The 13,339-nt window shown below is 42.3% G+C and overlaps 1 protein-coding gene across 2 annotated transcripts; it reads left to right on the top strand.

Moving 5' to 3' along the window:
* The first annotated feature begins 2,558 nt into the window (after positions 1-2,558).
* Zfp551 (zinc finger protein 551) lies at positions 2,559-12,815 on the top strand. Of its 2 annotated transcripts, XM_003748741.6 has the most exons (5): positions 2,559-2,923; positions 3,478-3,516; positions 6,668-6,791; positions 8,085-9,938; positions 12,608-12,815. In XM_003748741.6, the coding sequence occupies exons 1-4, from the start codon at positions 2,759-2,761 to the stop codon at positions 9,920-9,922; spliced, it is 2,166 nt and encodes a 721-aa protein (XP_003748789.1). In that variant the 5' UTR covers positions 2,559-2,758; the 3' UTR covers positions 9,923-9,938; positions 12,608-12,815. The 2 variants fall into 2 exon arrangements, with proteins under 2 accessions (XP_003748789.1, XP_017445432.1); XM_017589943.3 differs by having other exon boundaries at positions 8,085-12,815.
* The last annotated feature ends 524 nt before the right edge of the window (positions 12,816-13,339 follow it).

Here is a 13,339-nt window from a genome sequence, read left to right as displayed (position 1 = left end):
ACCATGTAGGTACTTGGAATTGAATCTGATTATTTTTCAAGAGCAGAAGCTCTTGCCCATTTTTCCAGCCCAAATCCCAGATAATAGGTCTCAAACCTGGAACCGATAACTAACTGAAGTGCCTGTTTAACAGACCAAAGTGGATCTGGCCAAAAGGTTCTCTCTTAGTCCCTACCTGTTGCAGAATACGACTTTCAAGTTCAGGAGCTGGACTGTCCTCCCTCCAGATGTCCTTTACTATGTAATCCAGCTATTTTGGTTACATGACTCGTTTTTCTACCCTTGTCTCTTGTTTCTCTCCTCTCCCCTAACCTCTCTCCTAGCACGGCCTAGCTCAGGGTCATGTTCACTCTGGAATCTCCTGTGCTTGGTTGTGCTCACCCTCATATGTACAACTAAATTTCAACATATCTAATAGTAGGCATGTCGTTTTAAAATTTCTTTTATTTTTCATTCAGCAGTTTCTTGACATATTGTATTTGGGGCAAATGGCAGACATGGTGAGTATAAAAATTCTTTTCTTCTTTTTTCTTTTATTGGATGTTTTTAAAATTTATATTTCAAATGTTACCCACTTTCCTTGTTTCCCCTCCAGACACCTGCTATCCTCTCATGTCTCCCCGTGCTTCTATTAGGGTACTTCCCTGTCCACCCACATCCTCCCACCTCTCTACCTTGACATTTTGCTACATTGGGGCATCAAGACTTGAAAGAACCAAGGGCCTCTCTCCTCCTATTGATGCCTGACAAGGCCATCCTCTGCTATATATGCGATGGAGCCGTGGCGTGGCTCCATATTTGTGTATTCTTTGGTTGGTGGTTTAGACCCTGGGAATTCTGGGCAGTCTGGTTGGTTGAAATTGTTGCTCTTCCTATGGGGTTGTAAACTCCTTCAGCTCCTTCAGACCTTTCTCTAACTCCTGCATTTGGGACCCCGTTCTCAGTACAATGGTTGACTGCAAGCATCTGATTCTATGTTTGTCAGACTCTAGCAGAGCATCCTCAGGAGACAGCTATATTGGGCTCCTGTCAGCATGCACTTCTTGGCGTCAAAAATATTGTCTGGGTTTGGTGGCTGAATATGTGCTGGATCTCCAGGTGGGGCAGTCGCCTTTCTTTCAATCTCTTCTCCACAATTTGTCTCCATGTTTCCTACTGTGAGTGTTTTTTTCCCACTTCTAAGAAGGACTAAAACATCCACATTTTGATCTTTCTTCTTCTTAAGCTCCATGTGGTCTGTGAATTGTATCTTGGGTGTTCTGACTTTTGGGCTAATATCCACTCATCAGTGAGTACATACCATGTGTGTTCTTTGTGACGGGGTTACCTCACTCAGGATGATATTTTCTAGTTCCATCCATTTGCCTAAGAATTTCATGAAGTCATTTTTTTAATAGCTGAGTAGTATTCCATTGTGTAAATGTACCCACATTTTCTGTATCTGTTCCTCTGTTGAAGGATATCTAAGTTCTTTCCAGCTTTTGGCTATTATAAATAAAGTTGCTATGAACATAGTGAAGCATCTGTCCTTGTTAGATGTTGGAGCATTTCTATATGTCCAGGAGTGGTATAGCTGGGTCCTCATAAAAAATTCTTAAGGCAACTGTCTCTTTGGATGTTGAGCAAGAAATGTTAAATGAAAAATATAAAACTGGATATATGCATTGGGCATAATAACTAGGAAATAGTCAAGAAAGCACCTGTCTTTGGGAACAAGAAGAAAAAATGTCCTTTTAGCTTCTGTGTTAGAGTAGTCTAAACATTCTTCTTTATGTTCCATATAATGTACCCAATTAACACTGTTTTATTCTTGTCATTAACTGAACATACAGAGAGTTACAAATTCTGTTACCAATGCTTTTGACTGAAAGAATTTGAACAGCAATAAAAATGTATATTATGGCCTAACCAACAGTTTTTGCATGCATATGTGTATGTGTACTGACACGGTATGGGTATGTGTGTATGATGAATACACACACACACACACGCACACACACACATACACACACACACACACACACACACACACACACACTGTGTGTGAGAGCACTGGTGAGGGGTTCTTAAAGGTGCAAGGGTGACCCATTAATATCTGAAACACCATAAAGTCCCATACATCATAGATGGAATGACCTCATGTGACCTGTATCATGAAATCCCTGAGTGTATACATACAGATACTGATACAGATGATACAAATACATATACAGATACACAGACACACATATAGCACCTAAACTACTACATGGAATATGTTCATCTGAATTTGTTTCTTTGTAGCCTCTTGATGCACAACAGACTTCATGGTGTCTGAAATAAGGTACCATCACAGAGGTTATCAGCCATACAGCAGATCCCAGAAACACTAGAACAGCTTCATTTAAGTATGTTTCCCTTTTCAGAAAACTGTAGTCACAAACTCACATCAGCATGCCTGTTTTCTTTTAAAACTAAGTTCACAGGAGTCAGGCTTGGGGGCAGAGTACCTGCCTGGGGAGTGATGGAAACTACATTTCCCGGGATGCAATACGCGAGATGTTGGGGGCGGAGTTGAGCCAATGGAAATTCGGCATTTATTCTTATTTTGGGGGTGTATGTCTCTCTCTCTCGGTCTATGTGTGTGTGTAAGTGTGCGCACGCGGTTTTGTGATTCTTGTCTGGAACTGGACTTCCAGCGTGGCGTTCTTGGCGATCGTTTTGGCGTTTCTGGGGTTTGTTTACCTGACAGAAGCTCGGAGCGCGGTGGGCTGTTCGGATGGCGGAGAGCCAAGAGCTGTTCTGCAGTAAGGAGGCCCGGCTGAGGCCCAGCGACTCCGCCCAAGTGCCCCGAGCCTTGCCTATGGAAGAGACCTCGGTGACCTGGTCCTTGCTTCCTCTGCAGAATCCAATGGCTGTGGCCACGCACAGGAACCTGGTCCAGGTAAGTGCTGTGCCCTGTGGCTCTCACCCGATCGCAAGAGCACCGGTAGAGGCCTCATTACGACCCTGAAGCTCCTAGCTGGTGTCGCTGGCAGGAGGATTATCTGTGTGCTGGGGTTTGAGTGTTGCAGAGGGATGACTCTTGCAAAGACCTGGAAGGGCAGCTAGGCAGGGAAGATACAGAGTCTTAGTATCCAAGTGTTTGATGAAGCGGTTGTGAGGTCAGTTTGCTCCTGAGAAATTTGAGTTTAAGTCTTCGACACCGGGAACCAGTAAGAATTGTGAACAGAGGTCCTGTTCAGAAATAGGATTCTAAATTTTCCTGAAGTTACTCAGAGGAAGAACCAACAGGGGGAGACATGAGAGGTGGGAGAGGGTAGTGTATTTGTCACAGGTGTGACAGCTCTCAGGTGAGATTCAGAACTGTGGACCATCACATAGATTTGTAGTCATCCCAGGCCTTCTGACCCCAGGATGGGCAGGGTCACTGCATGGCTGAAGCCTGTGAAGACTGCCTATGGCTGCTAGATTCTAACAGCCTCCTCCTTTTTTCAGGTTCCCCTAATTTCAGAACCAGTTATGGAGGTTGGCCTGGTAAGTAAATTCTGCCTTTACCCTCATTACACCCATACCGTTTTTAGCTTAGTGGTGTCCTTGGTCTATTATCTCAGTGTGCTCTAATAGACATGAGTCTTGTAGTCTTGAACAGGTTAGATACACAACCCAGAGGCTGCAAATTGTATGAAATTGTTGGCAAGCGTGAACAGAAGTGTAGAAGGTTACTTTTCCCCCAGCATATGCTAGTATGTGGCTGTGCCTGAAGGGGAGACTGAATTACTTAGACATGTGTAGATAGATCTCCTTTCTCCTTGGAATAAGGATCAGTGAGGTGCAGCACTCAGACCCAGAATATTTCTCTGAAAACCAGAATGTGTACTTTATATGGGGAAACAACAATAGGATGTAGAGGAGGCTGGTGAGCCAACCTATTCTCCTCAGGCTCCTTGTTTGTTGCTGGCTGCTGCATGGGAAACCAACTGTAAAATAAGGGAAATAATGTTGTGTTGACACTAATCCTGTGAGTCCCAGATAAGGACTTGAGGATAGACCACAGTACAACTTGGTGAGCCAGTGAGTTTTATTGGGGTTACTTACAGAAATGGGGGGTCACTAGATACCCTTGTCCACAAAAGCCCACTCCAGCATGGATCGATGACTCTGGGAAACTGGAATCCTGGAGCACATGGTACAACTTACCGGTAGTGTGACAGGTTTTAGTGTCTTTTCTAGACATAACATCTGGTTTCATCTCTTCAGCTATCTCTGCTATTTGTATTGGGTTAAAAGGGGCCTTGTGCATCACTATGTAGCCCAAGTTAGCTTTGAACTTGTGACAATTTTCCAAGTACTAGAATTATAGGCATGAGTCAAATTACCTAACTTCCACTGGTGATTGTTGGCTGGTGTCTTAGTTAGGGTTTTATTGCCGTGAAGAGGTGGAAACATTTAATTAGGGCTGGCTTATAGTTTCACCGGTTTAATCTGTTGTAGAAATATTTAATCTCAATCAGGAGTTTTGCCCTGCCTTCATTTCTTGGATAAAAGACATACAACTTTTATTATTATCAAAAGCTTTAATCAGCACTAGAGCTGGGCAGATATCTACCCTCTGTGCTATTAAAATCTATTTCTCCATTAATAACCCCGAGGTATAATTTGCATGTTCCATCTCGGCAGCTCTTAACTCCAATTGTCTAGCCCTCGTGGCTATGTTCTCATGATTCACCTATCCCATGGCGGCTTCCTTCTCTCCACTTTCTTCTCTCTTTTCATGCTCTTGCTCAGACCTCAAGCCCTGATAACCCCAAACCTGGCCTATGTCTCTTCTGCCCAGCAATTAGCTGTCGGTATCTTTATTTAATCAATAATTTTAAATTAAGGAACAAGGTCATGTTGTACATGTATGTGTAGTCTCTGTGGGCAACCAGGCCTTGGGGGGTCAGTATTTAGCATTACAATATACAGTAAAAGACCAAACGTCAACATTAGTTCATTATTGTCCTGGCACGAAGCATGACAGTGTACATGCAGACTTTGTGCTGAAGGAGCTTAGAGTTCTACATCTTGATCTTCAGACAGCAGAAGGAGACTGTGTCACTGTACATAGCTTGAGCATTGGAGACCTCAGAGCCTGCCCCCATGGTGACATACTTCCTCCAACAAGGTTACACCTACTCCAACAAGGCCACACTTCCTAATAGTGCCACTCCCTGTGGTCCAAGTATGAGGGCCAAACCTATTCAAAACACCACAGTAGGTGAGGTTGAACCAAAGAATAGCATCAGGTAGGATACCATTATAACAGGGTTGGGGCTACTTTGTAATGGGGTCTGTGAGAGGAACGGGTAGGAGTTACGGGTTGGATCCTGATTGAATTCCCCAAGGACTCTCTGGTATTGTCTTCTCAGATAATACCCCCCCCGAAGACCCCTAAAATTATGTATTGAGTAACCAGTAGGTATGTCAAGGGGTTGCTTTCAATGTGTAATTGTGGTTGTATGTGAGTACGGTTAGAGAGGTGTGTGGAACAAAGAGGTCTATGTTTTTGAGGTGGAAGTGCAAAATTATTATCTCAAGGTCTTAACATAGAAATGGAAGTTGCAAATCCTTGTTCGGTTGTATATAGGGTGAAGGATGTGCAGGAATATGGGCCAGTTCTATGGTAATATAACATGCAGCTTCACATGTCAGGGCTAGAGTTAAATGTTGCCCATCATCCTTCTACGTATTGGTGCTGTGCAGGAGTAGTTAGTAAGACTGAGAGAACCTGGAGTGATACTCAGGCCTGATATTTCCTCCTGGGCAGATAGGATTAGATGGGAGATGTGCATTACATTGGATTCTTCAGAAGGAAATGGATCATAAAGTTCCTTTTTTCCCCTATTATTCAGGGCCTTGTAATCTTGAGGGTGTGGCTGTGGGAATGTAATCATATGAGAAAAGTATGATTCGGAATGCTGTGTGTGGCACTAGGGAGATAGCTCAGTAGGTAAAGAGCTTCTTTTCATGGATGAGGACCTGAGTTCAGATTTCCAGCACCCATACAATGCGTAGGCCCTGTAGACCATGTCTATAACCTCAGCACTGGGATTGAGGGTGGGGAGCAGAGACAGGTAGATCCCTGGAGTTCATGGTCTAGCCAGTGTGTAAACCGGTGCATTCCAGTTTTATTGAGAAGGCTTATCGCAACAAATAAGGTACAAACAATTAAACATGTCACTCAGCATTGACTTCTTGCATGTACAAATGTGCAGAGGTAGTGTGAACTAATTGTCCCAGGACCAGTAAGGAGTCATAGGATAAAAAGGTGAGCCCATGTTCCTTGGGTCTGGAAGATTTTTAGGATCTTCGGGGGTATTATCTGAGAAGACAAAATTCAAGTTAGCCTATCTTCTCTCTGAAACATTTTTCTCCCTAACTAGTATCCGTGACAGCCACAGCACTGATAAAAGGGAGTAGTAGCTTTTATCCTAGGCCAAATTTCATCTTTCTGTTTATCTCCCTGTATTTCCATGGAAGGGTACAATATCAGTGAACAGAGACTAGGCATCAATGGACGAGTGTCTCCTCTGATATGAGATGGAAAATAGAGAGAGCAAAGATATATATTGTGGCAAGAAGATTGGAGTGGTTGGAATTCTGAAAGAGAAGCCGATTATAAGCTGAATTGTTTCCAATGTGATAGGATGTGTCCTTTGAGGATGTGACCATTCACTTCTCCCAGGAAGAGTGGGTGCTCCTTGATAAGGCCCAGAGACTCCTGTACTGCAATGTGATGCTGGAAAACTTGGCACTTGTGGCATCTCTGGGTAAGGTCCTTGCATGGCTCCCAGTGTCCAGGGTTTCATCTACCTTTTTACCTGAAAGTAATTGCTAACTTAGGAGTCATAACAAGTCTCAAACTTTCTCTATAATGTCCTATTCCTTGGTTTCTGCCTATTTCATGGAGTTGTCTTTTCCTTTTTTTCTTTTTTCCTTTTTGTTTTTTTCTTTGCTTTTTTGAGTTCTCTTTCTATACATAGCCCCAGATGTATTGGAACTCACTACTAGGTAGACTAGGCTGGCTTTGAACTCATAGAGATCTACCTTTTCTCTGCCTCCTGAACGCTAGAATTAAAGACATGCACCAGGCTTAGTTGTCATTTCCTATGGCTGCCTTTGTGAGAAATTGCCAATATTGTCACATTTATTTTAAAATGAATCGGGAGATATTCTTGAAGGACTCTTTAGGTATTTTGTTATGTTTTCTTTCCTATGTAGTATTTTATATTAATTTGCTATGAGTTAGTGTGGGTCACTCACTCTCTCTCAATATTTACATTTACATTTCCCATGTGGTTAGGGATGAGGAAAAGTCTTGATTGCTTCATAGAGTTGAGAAGGCAAGATTATCTTAAAGGAGACCAGATCTTGTGGTAGGCATCCAGAGAAGGCCATGTTTACTTTATATCAGGAGGCAGCAGAGTGCCCACAGTGTTTTAGTAAAGGAGTTATCCATATCTCATTTCTACCACCTTTACTCCTTGTTTAATTCTTTGGCATCTTGTGATTGCACCTGCAACTTTTGACTCTTGGCTACCTTGATGCTCTGCTGCTTGTTAGTTTTGACATAAGGTGTTATAAGGTACTTATACAGCTTTCATTAGTCCTTGATCACTAACTTCATTTGGGGGCTTTTGCTCAGTATAGATAGATCACCAAGAAACAGTCTGGTGGAGGCTGTTGGCTGAGAAATTGCGTGGAGACCCTGCTTGTCTTTTCCTATACCTTATTCCTATGTGTTTTGTCTGATGTGATATACCCCATTCTGTATTTGAAAGCAGCTCCCTCAGTATGTCTGCAGCTCTTTTGTTTTTAGAACACTTCAGTGCGTTCATTGCCTCTTCTCCATTTTTTTTCTGGGATAACCCCTTTTCTATGTAGCACAGGCTAACCTCAGACTTATAAGCCCTTTGCCTTAGATTGCCAAGTGTTTAGAGTAAGGTGTAATCTAAATCCAGCTGTTTTTTTGCTTTTTTTGTGTCTAGCTTACCTTTGTGATGGACTTTTCCCTCTCCAGCATGATTTCATTAGCATCTCCACATGTATTTCTCTGATTTCAGGTTCCTGCACTGGAATGGGGAGTAAAGAGGTAACTTGTGAGCCTAATGCACCTGCAGAAGGGGTGGTATGTAACAAAAGTCCAATTCCCCAGGAGAGTCATCTCTTTGAGATACCTGTCCCAGCTTTGGAAGACATTGTGCACCAGACTGAGTTCCTAAGCACACATCCTGTTCTGACATTGGGCTCAGGCAGAACAGGTTCCTGTTTAAATGAAGACAATAACCAGTATCAGAAGAGTTACAGTGGAGGAAAGTCCTGTGAAAGGGATCCTGACAAGGCTTCAGCTATGTCAAGCTGCATATCCCATGTGTTGACCAAGCCATTCATCTGTGGGAAGGATGGGGAGGAGGCCCTCACCTCTACAGTCTGTCTTCAGCAACAGGGTGCTTGTCATAGTGAACAGCCCTCCACAGGCTGTCTTCAGCAGCAGGACACTTGTAGTAATGAACAGCCTCACAGCAGCAGCAAGAGTGGGGAAGCACTTTTGAATGGAAAGAAACATTGTAAGGGCAGTGAATGCCAAAAAGTTTCAAGCTGCACACAGGGACTTGTTCAGTGTTCAAGTGCCTCCTCTGAGAAAAGGCCGTCTGAGTGTAGCAAGTATGAGAAAGCCTTCTCCTGCAATTACAAACTTGCTCAGCACCAGGACAGTCATCCGGGACAAAGGACATATGAGCACACTCAGAATGAGAAGTCCTTCAGAAAAAAGTGCCGCCTCAACACACAAGACAGAATTTGTCCTCAAGAAAGGCCCTTTAAGTGTACTGAATGTGGAAAAGCCTTTATCTATAAATCTGAACTCATTTACCATCAGAGACACCACAGTGGTAGAGTACACTATGAGTGTAAGGAATGTAGAAAGTCTTTCACCTACAAATCCAACCTCACTGAACACCAGAGAATCCACACTGGGGAAAGGCCTTATCAGTGTGAACAATGTGGCAAATCCTTCAGACAAAACTCTAGCCTCTTTAGACACCACAGAATCCATACTGGAGAAAGGCCGTACGAGTGCTATGAATGTGGGAAATCCTTTAGACAGATATTTAATCTCATCAGACACAGGCGAGTCCACTCTGGAGAAATGCCTCACCAGTGTGGCGATTGTGGGAAAGCCTTTAGCTGCAAAGCTGAACTCACTCAACACGAGCGAATTCATAGTGGGGAAAAGCCTTATGAATGCAGCGAGTGTGGAAAATACTTCAGGCAGTTCTCCAACCTCATTCGACACCGGAGAGTACACACTGGTGACAGGCCTTATAAGTGCAGTGAATGTGAGAAATCCTTCAGTCGCAAATTCATCCTCATCCAGCACCAAAGAGTTCACACTGGAGAAAGGCCTTACAAATGTGGGGAGTGTGGCACATCCTTCACCCGGAAATCTGACCTCATCCAACACCAACGAATTCACACTGGCACGAGACCCTATGAGTGTGAAGAGTGTGGGAAGGCATTCAGACAATGCTCTAGCCTCATCCAGCACCGAAGAGTTCATACTGGAGAAAAGCCTTATGAGTGTATCGAATGTGGGAAAGCCTTTAGTCAGAGTGCTAGCCTTATTCAACACCAGCGCCTGCACACTGGAGAAAGACCTTATGAGTGTAGTGAATGTGGGAAGTCCTTTAGCCAGAGTGCTAGCCTGATTCAACACCAGAGAAGCCACAGTGGAGAAAAGCCTTATGAATGTAGTGAATGTGGCAAGCCCTTCACCCATAAGTCTGACCTGATTCAGCACCAAAGGGTTCACACCGGAGAAAGACCTTATGAGTGCCATGGCTGTGAGAAATCCTTTAGCCGTAGATCGAATCTTGTCCGACACCAGCGAGTTCACACCTAAGAAGAGTCTTTATCATGTAAGAAATGTGCTGCTTAGGATGTTCTTTATCACAGTACATAGGCAAAAAATGCATGAAGATGTATGCCTGCTCCTGATTGGGCAAGGCTGGTAGGTATGCAGCCTTGTGGGTTTTGCTTTTATAAGCACCTGACTAACATAAATTGGTGCCATTCTCTGAGCATCCCAGGTAAGTACCTGGCCAGTGTCCATCATCCTGGCCAGTATTTAATAAAACTTCTTTCAAATTTGGCTCCAAAAAAAGTGCTGATTTACAAGTGTAGTAACACTGGGGTAGACTCACAGCCCTCTCTGAGTTCAAAGATTCATTTAAGTTTCAGAAGTGGAGGTTATTTCAGATATGTGGGAAACTTTGAGGAGACTCATTCCAGTTTTTAGTATGCCCAGGGTCATGTCCAGATTTATACCTTTTGCAGTGTCTGTGGTAGAAACCCTGTTACTCTTAGCACCTGGAGGATTAGGAGGCTGACTGTCCCTGCTGAGTGCTTAGCGATGCAGACCTCTTTACACTGCTCCGGCCTTAGCTTTGGAGACCCCTCCTTTCCTTACAGGGTGGTAATCTTATTTAGAAAGTGTGGTTTGAGTTGTGCTTTCAACTTTGCTAGGAAGGATAACCTTGTTCAGGACAGATTTTGTTCTCACACCTTGCTCCTGATGAATATTTCCAGGCTGGAACCCACCAACTTGTGAGATGCTTTACTCTCACCTAACTTTTGAAAAGGGAGTTTGTTTATGCTCCTTTGATCTTAAACGTTCTGCTCACTCTGTGCTGTGACTTACCAGCCGACCTGTGATGTCAGCATGAAGGGGTGGACCAATTTCATCGATTTCCTCACTTTCTGTTTGAAGCAGCTGTGTGGAGTATTGGTCTAATTTTCATGGCTGCACCTACCCTCACAGGAAAGACTTTTTTGGGTTTTGTGTTCCTGACTTACTGAAGTGATTATGATTTTTGAGAGGTAAGAAGTCTTCACGAAGAGGTGTGTTATGACAACCCCAGGTACTTCTGTGCCACCTGAACAATTCTGTCCACTTTTCCACCAGGATGTCACATAATTCCTAGCATTGCTGAGGGTAGTCTCTTCTGCTGGCCTTGTACTGGAGCCGTTGGCTATGTGCTGAATAGTGTATAGGGTAGCAGTTTGTGATTAGGACAGGAACTGAGTTAATGGATGCAAAGATAATACTGCATTTCTTTATTATGCATATATGTGGCTTGCTTCACATGGACTGTAGTACTTGTATGGAGGTCAGAAGGCAGCTTTTGGAGTTGATTCTATTCTACCATGTGGGCTCCAGAGATTGCATTCAGGTCATTAGCCTTTTGGTGAGCCCTTTCACCTACTGAGCCAACTCTCTGACCCTGGAACATGCTTCTATTAAAAGTTCACCCACAGATGCTCTAGTCATTTTGTGTGAGTTGACAAATTCTCAAGCTCTTTTTAGCTATTTCCTGTGGCTCTGGTTTTTTTGTCAGAGAAAACAGTGAAATGATTTTGTGGATTCCTATATTCCCCCAGTTCTGCCATAGGCCAAAGTTGTTCAATCAGAAAAACAAGGTGAGGAAGAAGATTCTGTGGGGTGGGGTATAATTCTGACCTTACTTGTGATTTGAAGGGTAGTAACTTTTATTACTTACCAAGACTGGCTGTCGGTGGAGCAAGGCTATGATTCTCAGATTCTGAGTAGAAAGATGATGGAACCCATATCAGGTTGTGAAAATGTTTTGAGAACAGCAGGGCATCTAGGTATACTGTTTTGGGCTAGTTTTCACGGCATTATTTCTGTATCATCTGCATGATTGATACTTAAAGGACATAGCATGGCACTGTGGCATGTGCTTGGAGTTCAAATTTCTAGAAAGGCAGAAGAATGAGGAGTCTATGAGCCCAGGAGTTTGTGGCTCATTGGGAGCAACATAACATGACTCTATCTCAAAAACAAAACCTCAATTTGGTAAAGCCTTGAAATCATTACAGTTATAAAAGCGAATTTACCTGTCATCTATATATTTATAATGTGCCCCTTTATTAGCATTTCCTACCTCTCCTGGAAACCAGTGATTTTGTTTTTAAACTTTAACTTTTAGGTGTATGGGTATTTTCTCTGCATGTATGTATATGTGCCTAGTGCTTGGGAGGCCAGAAGAGGGAGAAGGACTGGAGTTACAAATAGTTGTGGGCCATCGTGTGGATATTGGGAACTGAATCCAGGTTTCGTGGAAGAACATCTAGTGGTCTCAACTGCTGAGTCACATCTTCAGACTCTGCTTTTTCTTAAGCAACATATTAGTTTACATGATTTAGAATTTTAAATTATTGCCTTCAAAACGTGAATGCTTATATATGTATATATATATTATATCTTGTATAATTACTTCAAGATTCAACAGTGATGCTCATATGAAAACTTGTTACTATTGCTGAATAGTGTTTTGTATGGCTCAACTAATGTTTGTTTATTAATTTATTTAAAAAAGTTTCTTTATAGATTTTTCATATGACAAAGGCTGCTGTGAATATATATGTCAGTTTTATATAGTTATGCATTTTAAGCACCTTTTGTTAATAACTCAAATTGTAATATAGGAGTTATAGATGAATATTTTAAGAACAATTTAGGAAATGCCAACTGTGATGTGTTTGCTCCCTTTTGCATTCCCACCAGCTGAACGTGAAAGTGGCTGTTTCTCTCCATCCTGACGTGTTCACTATATGAATAGTCCTTTAAGATTTTATCCCATTTGGTGAGTTTACTGTGACTATGTATTTCAATGTATTTCCTTAAGTATTCTGAAATAAAACACATTTTTCATGTGCTTAATTGCCGCATCTGTAATAAAATGACTATGTATTTTTATTTTCCTTCAGTGAAATTGTTGTTGTTGTTATTGTTATTATTAATCATTAATTATTTTGAAACCATGTCTCTCTATGTAGTTCTGGCTATTCTGGAGCTTGCTATGTAGACTAGACTGGCTTAGTACTCACAGAGATCCACCTGCCTCTGCCTCTGCTAGAATTAAAGGTTCTTGATGCCATACCAAGCCCAGATTTATTTTACAGATAGGACAGAGTGTAACATCAAAGATACACAGGATTTTGCTCATGCTTTAGTGTTATGAACAGTATTTTGTTGTGTAGAACAACTGCTTTTGAATACTGGAAGAAAAATTTTTCCTTAAGGTTTTTGTCATACATACAGTGACATGCCTATGTTGACCATTGATAAGTAAGTTTAACATAAATTTTTAAAAGCCCACCAATCAGTTTCTTAAGTTAAAACATTCATTACTATAATAAGCCCAGGATTGTGGCCTTTCCCAGTTCCCTTCTGTCAGTATTGGTGAGATCATTTTTTGTATGTAGAGATGTCACTATACATGGAGTCTGGGAGAAT

This window comes from Rattus norvegicus, chromosome 1, assembly GCF_036323735.1.
Source record: "Rattus norvegicus strain BN/NHsdMcwi chromosome 1, GRCr8, whole genome shotgun sequence".
NCBI classification, from domain to species: Eukaryota; Metazoa; Chordata; class Mammalia; order Rodentia; family Muridae; genus Rattus; species Rattus norvegicus.
Note: the sequence above shows the minus strand (reverse complement) of the source record. Positions and strands in the feature narration are given on the sequence as shown.